At 35.9% G+C, this 14151-nt stretch overlaps 1 protein-coding gene across 1 annotated transcript in view; it reads left to right on the forward strand.

Moving 5' to 3' along the window:
• The window catches only part of ANO2 (anoctamin 2), a 194779-nt gene that overhangs the window by 33876 nt on the left and 146752 nt on the right, over positions 1 to 14151 (forward strand). The window contains exons 4-7 of the mRNA XM_050710475.1: positions 7136 to 7234; positions 11445 to 11593; positions 12877 to 12931; positions 13782 to 13830. Of these exons, the coding sequence (XP_050566432.1) occupies positions 7136 to 7234; positions 11445 to 11593; positions 12877 to 12931; positions 13782 to 13830 (352 nt within the window). The remainder of the gene's footprint in view (positions 1 to 7135; positions 7235 to 11444; positions 11594 to 12876; positions 12932 to 13781; positions 13831 to 14151) is intronic.

A 14151-nucleotide genomic window follows, 5' to 3' on the forward strand; every position in this document is an offset into this window, starting at 1 on the left:
TGTACTTGCAGGAGAATTAGCAGTCATTATTGAGGGTTCCATCATTCTATGTGATATAAAGCAACACAGTAAGGTAGATCTATGCTACATAGAAATGAAAATAGAAAAGGAGGAACTTGGCATAAGGTAAAAGAACTACGGTTTTTGAGGGAAAATTATAAGATGCATAGACACTCTCATTTGATAACTATTATTTGAGTATCTCAAAAATCTCTAACATATTTATCTTTACAAATTTATTTCGATATAGGGAAATTCCATTATCTTCATTTAGCCAGTGACAGAAAGAATGTAAATTATTTGCCTATAATCATATAGATAGCGTGAGTAGGGAAGTGCTCCAGACTGACATCTCAATGTTATTATGTCAAGACATTCTGGGTCTTGACAGCTCACTACCTTTCCTTTTCATAATATAACTGACACACACTTTGATATGTATATTTTATATAAACTGTTTTTGTATCTTGGATATAAAGAGTAACACCAGCAAAATGCCAATCCCCGTGCAGACAGAGATTCAATACACTTGGCATAAACATAGATGCTTTCACTGTCACTGCATGAATCTGGCAATGCAGTGTCATTGTACCATGTGCTACCCATGCAGGGGATCAACAGCTTAGTATTTGGCTCAGATTTTTTAAAATGTATGTGTTCTGTGATAGTGACATGAAACTGAGCTTTATTTGCACTGTTACATATCAGTGCTATATGCCTCAATTTCCAGTGTTATCATGAGACTAGATATTGATTTTGAACAATTGCATTTGCAGATGTGACTGACCTATTTGGTGATAGAATAAATGGGAAGATGATTACTCTTACTGAGCTACTGGGACCTGACTTTTCCCCCTCTATAAACTGTCTCGCTGTTGCTTTTCTAGTGTGGCTGGTATTACCAATGTCAGCAAAATATGTCTGATTATATTAAATGAAGCCATTAGAAACTTGCTGTCTGTATGTGTCTGGTATTTTTCTGTCTATTTAATAATCACAGAAGGATAAAATGTTTAAGGCCCAGGTAGTTTGTCTTTTTAACAAGGAAGTTTACATGCTTCAGGTTTTATAATCTATACATTTCAACTTCTTATATATATATATATATTTAATCATAAGAAAGATTAGCAGTTCCCTTGGATTCCTTTAGATAGTAGTTCATCACTTCTGTTCAGCTTCTTTCTACCCACCAGTGTTTCTCTTTTCTTCTTAATAAGATACACAACAGAAATCTATTTCTTTGGTCAAGTGTTTTAAAATAACTTTTTTTTTCCTTTAATATGTTTGTTGTGTATAGGTATATTCCTTTAATATAGGATGAATGATGAGTGATTTCATGGTGGGGAAATCATATGAAGCACTGACTAAAATGTAGCATTCAGCAATTAATTTTAATGTAAAAAGTTGCTAGTAGCAACGTTAACATTGCAAAAAAGCCTGTAACTTTACCAGAGTGTAATTTTTGTACTTTTGCAATTTTTGTTGTCTGAATTATGGCTGACATACAATGCTTTTAGAGTACAGTGCTTTAGCTCATATTGGAAGAGTCTAAAAAAAATGTGGAGAATGCTTCAACCCCAGGTGACATGTCTGACATATGGCAAATGGATTATCTGAATGAGGTGAGGTGGTAGTCAAAAGTAGCCTGACAGAATAATGACACTATGAGAATTCTTTGAACTGGACACACAATACTCCATCTTTTACATACCATGCTTTTATAGAGCAACAGGACTTCACAAACGTTAGTTTCTATAGAGCATGCTTCATAGTTCATCTCCTCGATATATGGTCTGTTTGTCCCTGCAAGGTCTGGAATCAAGAAACTGTGATCTAGACGAAGATTAATGAAAGTATGGTAATTGTATTATAGTGGTTCAAAAATATTTGACATTATGTCTGGACAACTGTAACTGTCAAAATGGGTGGAGAATATGGATGTGCTTAAGAATGTCAAACTTTTTGATTGATATCTGACTTTGGTAGAAACCTAAGATCAATTACAAATCTCAATTTTTGGGTAGAGAGAGCTTTTTTACTTAGTCTAGCTTTTATGCTTCTCTAGCCAGACACTTCGTAACATTTAGATTTTAATTAAACAGAATAATCATTTCTTCATTTTTCACGAGTCAAATTAGGATTCTAATTGCTAAGAATACATCTATCTGAGAGTTTTCATAGTTAAAATACATTTTTTCCAGCTATAGCCTTGATGTAAGTTTGCAATAAATCTTAGACTTGTAGTCGATGCAGGTTCTGAGGTATTTTACTGTTATGGCATGAAAGATATAAAAAGCCTCCTTGGAGAAATTTGCATTTTATTTAGCCTATGCCTTTCCAGTATAGGATAGAAAAAAAATGCAATACTGACTGGTGTTGAAGTTTTGCTTTAAATAATTAGGAATAGATGATATACTGAAAGAAACACCTGACATATTTTTCTTTATGTACTGATTGAAAAACAAACCAGATCTTCCAGATTTTCAACCATTTGATCTTAATACTGAGTTTTCCTACTGAAATTGTAAAGTCCAATACAACTTTTCAAAATAGAAAAGAAGCCAACATATATTTATATCTTGAATAACTAAGAACAAACTTATTGAAAAACTTCCACTCTTGAAACTTAATTGGAGAGCTCTGTAATATGGCATACAGATTTGATGAAAAACGGACCACACAGGTCCCAGAATAAAGTCCCGTGGGACATCACCTGTAAGTGAAAAAGGAACTGATTATATAGCAAGTGAATTATCAGGCAAAAATAACATTAGCCAACACAATATGTAGCTTAGTGCTACATCTAGAGTACAATCAATAAGTAAAGTTGATTAGTTTTTTTCAGAATAGAAGAGTGACTCAATTCCATTATAGCAAATAATGAATTGTATTCACAAACACATGTACCTTGATCATCTCAGGTGATGTAACCAAATTACACTGTTTAGTGGATGTTTGCAGTAGAGAGTTATAAATCCACTCTGGCAATAAGAAAAACAGGTTGTAACTCTTGGTAAAGTTTGCAATAGAATAAGCCCTCTGGGAATAGTTAGTTGAATAGATTGTCTCCAGTTGTCATAATGATATTGACAAAAAGAGCATGCAGAGACAACTGGAACTACTTTGGGTGAAGGCTTGACAAGTAGGGAAAGGAGCCCAGAGGATTAGCTGATATTGTTCTTTACTTTGGTACTTCTATATATAGCTGGATGATTTATCTCCTGAGATATAACATGGGATTAATGCTTTAAAGTCATGTTAAATTTCTTCGATAAATTTTAAAGTTGGGAAAATACAGGAACATGAGGGAAACATGGTTCTAGTAATCCCAAACTAAATATTGAAATTTCTATTTTCTGCACTTTTTGTTTACTATCCAACAGGAATCACCCAGTCCTGTTTTCCCTAATTTATTGACTTTACATTAGTCTTTATTAAAAAGATCTCAGTGTCCTATTTTGGATGATGCTTAAGGCTTTTAAAAATTTTAAGTCTCTGATTCCTCAGCACCTGATACCACTTCATGAACAGCACAACTTTGAACATATTTTTGTTCAAACCTATAAAGGTCATATTCTTTATATAGTATTTACTCTCAATTTATTTGACTAATTTCTGTGCAATTTGTGTAGTCATATGAGCATGAGCTGGAAAGTACCAATTAGATCATACTGTCCCTCTTCTCACCAATATAGAATGTAGTCCCTCAGACAAAGGACACATGCTTGATTTTAGCCAAAAGCTGAGGAGAAGCCTCCTGATCTTCACCAACTGAAATTTAAACTCTCATCTGTTATTAATACATTTTCAATAAATGACTACCAGAACATCTGCTCATGCCTAGTAAATTTTTCATTCCTTCTCTTAAAGCTGACTTCCCCAGTGCATTGATGAGAGAGACATTCTTACTACTCATTATGCTATTTAAAATAACCTAATTCCAGTGTAGAAATGTTAACTGAAAGTGATGTAATGATCTTTGTCATTCATGTTGCATCTATAAGGGAAATAGGAGCAAAATAATCAGAATCATAGAATCATGCAACATCCTGAGTTGGAAGGGACCCATAAGGATCATCGAGTCCAACTCCTGGCACCACACAGGTCTACCCAAAATTTTAGACCATGTGACTAAGTGCACAGTCCAAATGCTTCTTAAATTCAGACAGGCTTGGTGCAGTGACTACTTCCCTGGGGAGCCTGTTCCAGTGTGCGACCACCCTCTCAGTGAAGAACCTCTTCCTGATGTCTAGCCTAAACCTCCCCTGCCTAAGCTTGACACCAATACAATACAATACAATATAATATAATATAATATAATATAAAGAATAGTAGGATTTCTAACTTTTTATCAGGAAACATCATGAAACATTCAGCAAATGAGTGGTGTTTACATAAAGTTCATAGCATTTATAGATGTTGAAAAGACTAAATACTGGTTTTAAAACGTTGACACCAATGTCACAATGTACAAAATGTCACAGAATGTACAATTTTATTTGGAAATTTTTTGATACATGTAATATGCAAAACAAAATACAATCACTGTGATGAAGAGGAGAGGCATGTCTGAGGTAAATGTGCTACCAGTCTTTTAGGTTCAGAGGTATATTTAGAGTGTGACTCTCATTTCTCTGTTTTAAAACTTTTCTTACTTCAAAGGTTTTGAGAAAGAAAACTGTCTTGAAGTGAATTACCATCAGAACATGTTGAGTTTCCATGGATATGGCCTATGTTCCAGCTTTGTAAAGTTATGCTGTTTGTTGTTTACAATGACATTTCTCTAGTTATCTTTAACTGTTCACACAAGTAATGGGCAGCTGCTCCAAGTTGGGCCACCTTAGTTTTGCATTTAAGCCCAGGATGTAAACCACTTAAGTCCTCCGTCAAGTTGGACATCCTGACTCATTTTTTCTTGTCTCACTGCTAAATTTCAAGATATATGAGGGAGTGCAAATAGAGGTTCATGCTCCCCTGAGGGGAGGGGTCTGTCCTGATTCTTACTTACATACAGGTAGGAAAATGTAAAGTGGCAGTGTGCCCAAGTACCAAATACGGTTTACGTGGCAGGGTTTTGGTAGTGTGTGTGTGGGGGGGCATAGCGGTGGCTTCTGTGAGAATCCAGAAAATACCCCTTTTGAGATAAGGGCCCCACCTCTAACCAGAGCTGGGCCAATAAGCGATATTGTTTGTGCCTCTGTGAGAGCATATTTATAACCACGGTGGAGCAGGTGGACCTGCACTGACGGAGGCTGCGGCCTGTGGAGGACCCCCACAAAGCAGATAGTGGGCTGGACCTGTAGCCTGTGGAAAGAAGCCCACACAGGAGCAGGTGACCTGGCAGGAGCTGCTGCCTGTGGGGGACCCAGGTTGGAGCAGTGTGCTCCTGATCGATGGTCCCTGTGGTATGGACCCATGTGGGAGCAATTCTTGAAGAGCTGCTGCCTGTGGGAAGCCCATGCAGGAAGGACGGCATTCTGTGGGAGGGACCCCATCTGGAGCAGGGGTAGAGAGTGACTGAGAAGGAGTGGCAGAGACGAAGCTCTATAGACTGACTGCAGCCCCCATCCCCACGTTCCTCTGCACCGCTCAGGGGGAGGAGGTGGAAGAGGGTGGATGGAGAGAAGGTGTTTATGGTTTCCCTCCTCTGTTTCTCACTTCTCTAGCTTGTTAGTAATAGGTAATAAACCTTACTATCTCCTTACTCAGAGTCTGTTTTGCCTGTCACGATAATTGTTGAGCTATCTCCCCATCCTTATCTCAACCCTTGAGCCCTTTGTGTCGTGTTTTCTCCCCTTTCCCCTTTGAGGAGGGGGAGTGAGAGTAGCTGTGGTGGAATTTGGCTGCCCGCCTGAGTAAAACCACCACATATGCACACAGCTACACAAAGACCATTAATCTTAGCATTCCTTTCCTGGCTCTACATCACACCTTTCAAGTCTCCTCCTGTCCACTTCCATGTCATTCCTAAAATATATCCTTTTATCCTCTTTCCCCCTGGAGAGCGACACTTTGCTCAATCAGATAATGACAGGACAAGTAGGAATGGTTTTAAACTAAGAGGAGAGATTTATATTAGAGATTAGGAGGAAATTCTTCACTCAGTGGGTGGTGAGGGACTGGAACCAGTTGCCCAGAGAGGTTGTGGATGCCCCATCCCTGGAGGTGTTCAAGAGCGGGTTAGATGAGGCCCTGAGCAACCTGATTTAGTGGGTGGCATCCTTGCCTATGGCAGGGGGATGGAACTAGATGATCTTTAATGTCCCTTCCATCCCAAGCCATTCTATGATTCTATAATACTTTCAATAGTGAGCATTCATCTGAATAATTTACTGATTAAAAAAAAAAAAAAAAAAGGAAAATTTATGTGCATTGAGAAGTCTGTATTAACATGCCTATATTTCATTTTTATGGTTTTGCCAGGGGTGCTGCTTTCTGATCTCAGAATCCCTCTGTTTAGCTCAGATGTGCTATCAGCACAGCATCCTCTGGACAGCCTAGATCACAGCAAACTGGCTGAGCAAAGGTATTTTTATGTAGTCTTCTGCCTCTGCACAGCATAACCAGTTATGTACACATACTTTTGTTAGGCTCTCCTCTCTATTTAGGAGATAAATTTCAATATTTTTTTAAGGTATGCTACTCCAACTGTAGATATTTAGGGTGGTAAATATGATCACCTTTAAGAAAATACTGATTTGTTGAAGTGTCCAGGAAATAGTTGAACAAGAACAGTTTGCCTAAAGCAAGGCCCAGAGCAGAGGAAATATTTTGTCTTTGCTGTTTCAGATGGGCACTAAAATGAAGTCAATTAACTTCCTAAATACTGAATGTGGAAGTTATAGCTCAGGGTTTTCTGGTTTACATGACTGCAAAATCTGGAACTGTAATCTTGTGTCTTTGTGGTAGACACAGCTACAGAGCAGGCAGGCTTTATTACTTTTAGAGCATTAGAAGATTAAGCTTTTAAAGAAAAGGTCATTTTTAATCCTAGATGTAACTAAAGTTGGTTATGTACTGTGATTGTGATTGCCTACTGCTATACGATTTAGTTGAACCTGACATTTTCAAACTTGATCACTGTATTCTGTTCAGTAATATTGAAATACATAATTTTCACTACTTCATGTTTCAGAATAAGAGCCAAGGATTGAGCTTTGTCCGTATCCATGCACCTTGGCAAGTACTTAGCCGAGAAGCAGAGCTCCATAAAATAAAAATGCCTACTAAAAAGGTAAGTATATTCTATCTTCTATCAACTAGTTTTATGTCTAGAGGATGGTTGATCAGAAAGGTAATTAAATGTTTAGAATGTAGGTGTACATTATTTCAAAATCAGTGCAAATGAAATGTCACTCTTACTCTTTTACCTTACTAATTATTTTTAGATGATTTAGTATTCAGAGTTGGGTTTAAGATGGGATTTTCAGAGGGGATTTCAAAGGCCCCAAAGGCAGCTAGCTGGCAGACTGTTCTGTAGAGCGATGAGAGAGGTGAGTTTTAAAGAGAAGTTGTTTGAAGCTGAGAAGGCAGTAGCTATTTGGATTTTTGTCAAGGAACTTTCCTCAAAGGTGAGGTGCAGTATGAGAGATAGTGTGATAGCTGTTCGTTGCCTTAAGATTTATCTGAAGTCTGGGGATGCTGAGAGACAGCCTTTTTTTGGTGGTATCAGTGACTTACTGAATTTAGACATGCTCCATTGTCATTACAATGTTGGTTTACTATTTTCTTTACATTTGTAGTAGTTGAGAATTCATATAGCTTTCAAAAGAGTCGCTTGCAAACACTGCAAATCCTGTGGAGCATATCCCAAAATTTGTGATCCCGCCATGATTTAATATGTTGGCTAAAAACAACACTGAAGTCAGTGGAACTGCCTTGGGCTCACAGTTAGTGATACTTATCAACTGCACTACTGAACACTTACTTCATTACATGTCATCAGAATTAATGACAGGTTTTTTTTTTGGTTGTTTGTTTTTTCTCCACAGTGGTTTATATATATATATATATTAACCTAGCAGTTGTTTTCACCCAGCAAAGGTTGTCCACATCTCATGGTGTTAGCGTTTTTCACTGTCTGAGATTTGGCCAAGCCAGTCTTATATACTCTTACTGTATTGTGTTCACCCCCTGACCCACCGAAAAATCTTTTTACTTGGAATCAGACTCTGAAAATGTGTAGGGTTTGGATGGCTACTGTACCTCTATTCTTTCTGGCATAGTGATGGATGCATAGGGCCTTTCTAGAAATGCACCTATATATTAGATTCCTGTCTTTGATCCCTTCCCAGCTTTCTTCCATTTGTGCATATCTAGAACCTGCTCATTTCTCTCTTCTTCTCCTCTATTTGAACTTTCCTCTCCTAGTCTTTTGCAAATACTCTGGAGAGAACTAGTTCATTGAGGTATGCTGACATCATGTTGTCCTAAGTTAAGATCTGTCCAGGGGCTAATAGTCTCCAATGTCCATTCTAGTCACTGACAAACAGCTCAACATACCTTTCTCTTTTCTGAATGGGAGAAAAGAAAAGTACAGTAAATCATACGGCCCTAAATACATAGAAACAGCCTGGGGTAAATAGGGAGCAGACAAAACAGGAGTTGTCTCAAACAAAGGTCACAGAAAATAAATTAACTGTCTAAATTGTCATGTTATTTGTAGTGCCATAGATAGTGCATGTTTCATCATAGAACAGTAAGTCGAAGGCTAGGAGGAGCTAAAAATGTTGGTATTTTGTTTGCTGGTACTCCATCATCTGTGGCAAAAGCACTGTAAACAACCACCACAAATGAAATTAAAAACAAGAAAACAAAACAAAACAGTAAGATGCTCACAAAATAAAGGGAAAAATAATAAACAGAACATCCGTACCATGTGTTGGAAAAGAAAGAATTAGGCAACAGATTCTTAAGCAGAGCCTGAAAATCCAGTAAGTTTGGGGTTCACAAATGTTCCAAACCATAGCAAATCAAAGGGCTCTTTTGAGGAGCTAAATGTTCTGCTGCATCTGGTTGTACAGATGCTCACACACATTTTCTAATTCACATGGATCGCTGTTATTCTACCCACATTATAGTCAAATCAGTTGTCATTTTCATGTCCTGTGTGTATTTAAATCTGCAGAATGTTCTTCTACTCTTTGATACATATTTGTAGTGGTTATACACAGTCATAGCTTTCATTTGCATTAAAAAATCTGGGGTACCAGACTGAATTTTGTTTATGCCATTTAATTATATTTCTTTTTCCTTTTTTCCGTGTCCCATTCCTTTCTGGGGAAGGGACCAAAAGCAAGGTTGTAATGGAGACACACAAAGAATCCCTAATATTGCTCTGAAGACAATGCTGGGTGTGTCCCTGCTCACCTGTGGCGGCTGTAAAGGCGTAACAAGACACCTTGATCTTCCTGAGAAAACATTCTTATTTAATGTTATTCTCCTTGGAATTTGCCCAACAGTACCCACTCTGCCCCATCTTTATTATCTTGCTGTTCTCTCAAATGGGACAAAAAGAACAGACTTGCTATGATTTCCAACATCTTATTTGCACATTGTATGTAATTGCATGTTGTTTAAACTGGATCTCCTTTGTGTTGAAAAAGCAGTGGAAATAGGCTGAATTGTAGATGTCTCTTATTCATTTATGGCTGGAGGTAGTGTGTTATTCCTATAGATATAAAAATATTTGACATTTAAAAATATTGACAAATTAGTTTTTTTTAACCTGTATATTTCATACTTTTAAAATTGCATCCTTTTCTTTAAAGCTACACTTTTCAAATGATGAGTAGAACAAATATTCAAAGGGCAAATGGACATGCAGTCATCAATCAGGCAGTTAGTTATGAAAACAGTATTCAGGTTTGTACCTGTAACTTGTTATTGGTGTATAGATAAAGATGAAATGAAGTATGTCTACCAACAAGGAAGCCAAATCTCAGATTACCTGAAAATTCACCCTAGGATAATAAATTATCTCCTAAAACTTAAAGACGATATGGCATCTTTAAGGAGAAGATTGCTGGCAGCTCTTGTTGACTATGTTGCATATCTATAAAGTCAACGGCAGAAATGGAATACTACCAGTTAAATACAGAAAGCATGACATGAAAATTATGTTCTTGTCTTGATATTTTTGCAATCAAAGACAGTTGGGAGCAGAATGTCCTGTGGAGGAAGAAATCCACTTCAAACAACTGAAACATTGTATTTTGGAGATTTGGAAATAAAAATGGAAAAATTCAGCCAGCAACCACCAGAAAGAAAATTCCATTTTTACTAAAAGACAAAAGCACTATTGGTATTTTCTGTGATGTTATTTTTATTTGTTCAAACATCCAATGAAACTATAAACAACGTATTTTCAGTGGAAAATATCCATGTCTAAACATAATGAATTGATTGCAGAAAAGTCTTTTCTAATGCTCATTTTTAAAATATCTTTCATGACAAAATGCAGTCTGGAAAAAGGTGCTTTTTGAGCAAATTTAAGTATATGTATACTTCTGAATAAGAAGAAATAGTTACTTTTGATGAATCAAAATGTTCCATGCATCATATACTAGATACATTCCTTGTAACACCTTCAAATAGGAAAATAAATCCCATACCATACCATTGGGTTTAAGAGTGTCTAGGCTTCCAAAGAGCATGACTGTAGTCCTTGGAAAAAGATCAGAATGTGTTGAAAATAGAGGACCAATGATCCTGATTTTTAAATTACGAAGTTTTAAGGTACTTCATTTCAATAATTTGAAATAATAATAAAAATATTTTGGCACAGACTCGTTCAGGTGTTACATAAAGCTCATTTAGAGCATTTTATTAATCAGATTGCAAATAAATACAGGTTTGGTAAAGTTGTCTGTATTTATTGAAAAAAATACTTCCATATCTCTGGGAAGCTTCTTTGCACAACACATCAATCTGAACAAACAAAACCTATATCCTTGCACTTGGAAGTACCACAGAGCCACAAGCCTGGCATCCTCACTTTCAATGGCATGTGTACGTGTGTGCTATCAGACCAAGCTATCAATTATTAACCAGAAAAAAAAAAATCTCTGAGCAGTATAGCAAGTAAAGTCCCTTCCTGCTCTGTCTGTTCCCTGTATTTCCAGTTACAGTTACAAAGTCAAAATAATTACTCTGCTGTTCTATAATCTCCTTGCAGCTCCTAGTTGAAATGAGTTAGTAAGGATGTTTCTTGTACTAAAAATTCTACACCGAAATGTTTTTTTTCCTGGAAATAGCTTGACTCTTTGGAACTGAAACCCTCATCAAATTCATGTGCTTGCTATTATATGGGAATATATGTTGAAAAAAGGTGTTTATTTTAATTACTGATTTAAACGTGTAAAACGAAACGTATCTTTTTTTTTTTTTTTCTCTTCAGTGTATTTTTGGAAGTCATGTTAATGTACAACATTTTATTTACTCAGATGTATGAAATCAAAGAAGAAGGAGGAATTCTCAAAAAGTTAAATGAAATATGGTGCAAATTGACTGAACCTCTGCAACCCCAGGTGCCACAAGAAAATACCAAGATGAAAAGCCTGTCTTACCCATTTTCCAGAGAGAAAATGTATTTGTGAGTACTTCAAATTGTGAAGGGCAATGAAGAAAGCTATAACTCATCATTTTACTGTTGTCATTTTTCTACTTTCTTTTTTAATTTTTTTATTTTTATTTTTTAATTAAAATTCAGAAATTCATTGAGGTTGCAGCACTTCTGGGTATCCTGAAGAAATTTCCAAGTTGTCAGATTATTGCTGGATAATATTTCCATGTGATAAAAGTATATGTCTGCATTAAACTAAATTTATTAAAGCCTGAGTAAATAGATCTGAAGTAAATAAACATGCTGATATGGAATTCAGTTTCAGAGGATTAACAGAAATCCAAGTTACACGGAATTTTGTCAGTGTTTTACTTCCTTCTTCTAAGGAAGGCACTTGAAGCAGTGAAATAAAATATCTATGTTCTTAGCTTGAACTGTAAAAAATTTAGCAACAAATTCCTGATTAATTTGATAGTGATATTACTGCCTGTTTTGTAAAAAGAGCAAGTAGAAATTCGATAATATTTTTCCTCTTGACACATTTATTATAGTCATTAAAATTTGGCTAGTAATATGCAGATGAGGAACTCTTGACACTTTCCCTTTCACTTGGAGTAATACTTGTGGGCCCAGTTAGGTATTAAACATTCCTTTTTTCCTCATAGTGGCTCTTTTTTTATTTATGTCTGATAAATAAAATTCAGTAATAAATATAATGAACTACCATAACACTTTTGTCCTCTCTGAACATTTTAATTAATATAGAATAAAAGTAAATTTGATTGAGAGGATAAAATGAGAAGGCTAATTTCACATATGATGATTTTAAGGTTTGAGAGAATACATAATTGCAGTGGAATTTTTATTTTAAATCAAGCGAAATGTGGACTAGTTAGTCGCATGGAAAAGAGTAATAAACATTAGGCAATTTAAAACCTTGTAACATAACCACAAAATGTCATACCATTGAGGGTATTTTATAAAAAAAGATTAAAATGTCTGCTTGTGTAAACAATAGACAATCTGTACTTACTAGAAAGGTATTTTACAGTATTTAATATTTCTTCACTTTTGGTGCCAACCATCATTGCAATCCCAGTAGAATTCTGAATGAATTTCTTCAGGATTTCATCTAGATATTAAGAGATACAGTATATCACGCTGTAATATTTCATCTACATTTTCTTTAAATATGTTTGTCTTCCTTACTGTGGTTTGTAAGTTAATTCTAAATCAAAATTGTGTATATTGTCTTACTCATTACTTCATCTTCTGAAAAAGTACCTGATCTTTTTGTCTCTCAACAATTTTAGGTATAACATTAGAGACAAAGACACATTTTTTGACAATGCTACCCGCAGCCGAATAGTAAGTAAATGCAAGTAACATATTGACTTCTCATAATGAATGAGGTTTACTTTGACAGTGAGTTTTGGTGACTACTTTGCTAATTTCATCACTTGATTCATTTTGCTTTTCCCACAAAACAGTAAGCAGTCATAAGTATATAAGAAATACTCTGCTGGAGCTGCCCAGAAGTACATATAGCCCAGTGGGAGTAGGAGACGGTATGACAGGAAATGCTACTGACTTCTCTCCATTGTCAAAAGTTATCAATAAGCCCTACTTCCTTTCCTTTAAGCAGATTTTTTTCCATGAAAGTGCCTCCTCAACAATCGTATAGCAATTTACTAGCTCCAGCAGTCTTTGATGTGAATTCTTTCGTCATGTTCATGACAGAATGCTAGGTCTCCAGTAGGTTAGTGAGGCAGGATTTCTCTTTATGGACGTTATGCCAGCTGCTCTCCAGCATGCCGTATCCATATATACTCAGGTTTCATAGATACAGTATGTATTCTGATCACTAGTATGGGCAAATTGCAGTTATACTTCCAAATGTTGAAGCTAATTTTTTTGTTGTTTTGTTTTGTTTTTACAGAGTTGGATTCTCTTGTGATTTTCTATGGTGTAAAATACTCATTCTACCTGAAGTCCTTACACTTCATATAGTTTTATAAGGATGTGATGTAGCAGGACTTAACCTACACGTTATTGCCAGAAAACCAACTAGCATGAACTGCCATAAAATCATTAGGTTTTAACTAGTAATAACTACAGAAGTCTCTAATTGCTAAGTTAAATTTCGTTGCTCGTTCTATAAGGAAAAGAATATTAAAAGACAATTTGTGTGTTATATGAGTATTCTCCTTTTCCACAGGTACGCGAAATTTTGAAGCGCACATCTACAAAGGCCAGAAACAGCATGGGTAAGAAGGATGGAAGATAACTATATATATATATTGCTTTAAAATGAATTGCTTAGGAACTGCATACTGAATATTTGTTTATCTAGCAGAACACAAGAGTATGCTGGAACATTTCCACAAAAAAATAGAGATTGAAGGAAATGTGTTTTCTGATGAAATGTGAAGGAAACGTGTTTTCTGAGGAATAGAATCAGACTTTCTGGTCCACAGTTTAGATAGGACATGGTAATGGGAGTTTACTTTCCATTTCTACAGGTGCAGGATCTGGCACATAACTTGCATTTCACAAGTTGTTATAAAATTGGATATGATTATAGTATG

The sequence above is a fragment of the Cygnus atratus genome, chromosome 1 (genome assembly GCF_013377495.2).
Source record: "Cygnus atratus isolate AKBS03 ecotype Queensland, Australia chromosome 1, CAtr_DNAZoo_HiC_assembly, whole genome shotgun sequence".
Taxonomy (NCBI): domain Eukaryota; kingdom Metazoa; phylum Chordata; class Aves; order Anseriformes; family Anatidae; genus Cygnus; species Cygnus atratus.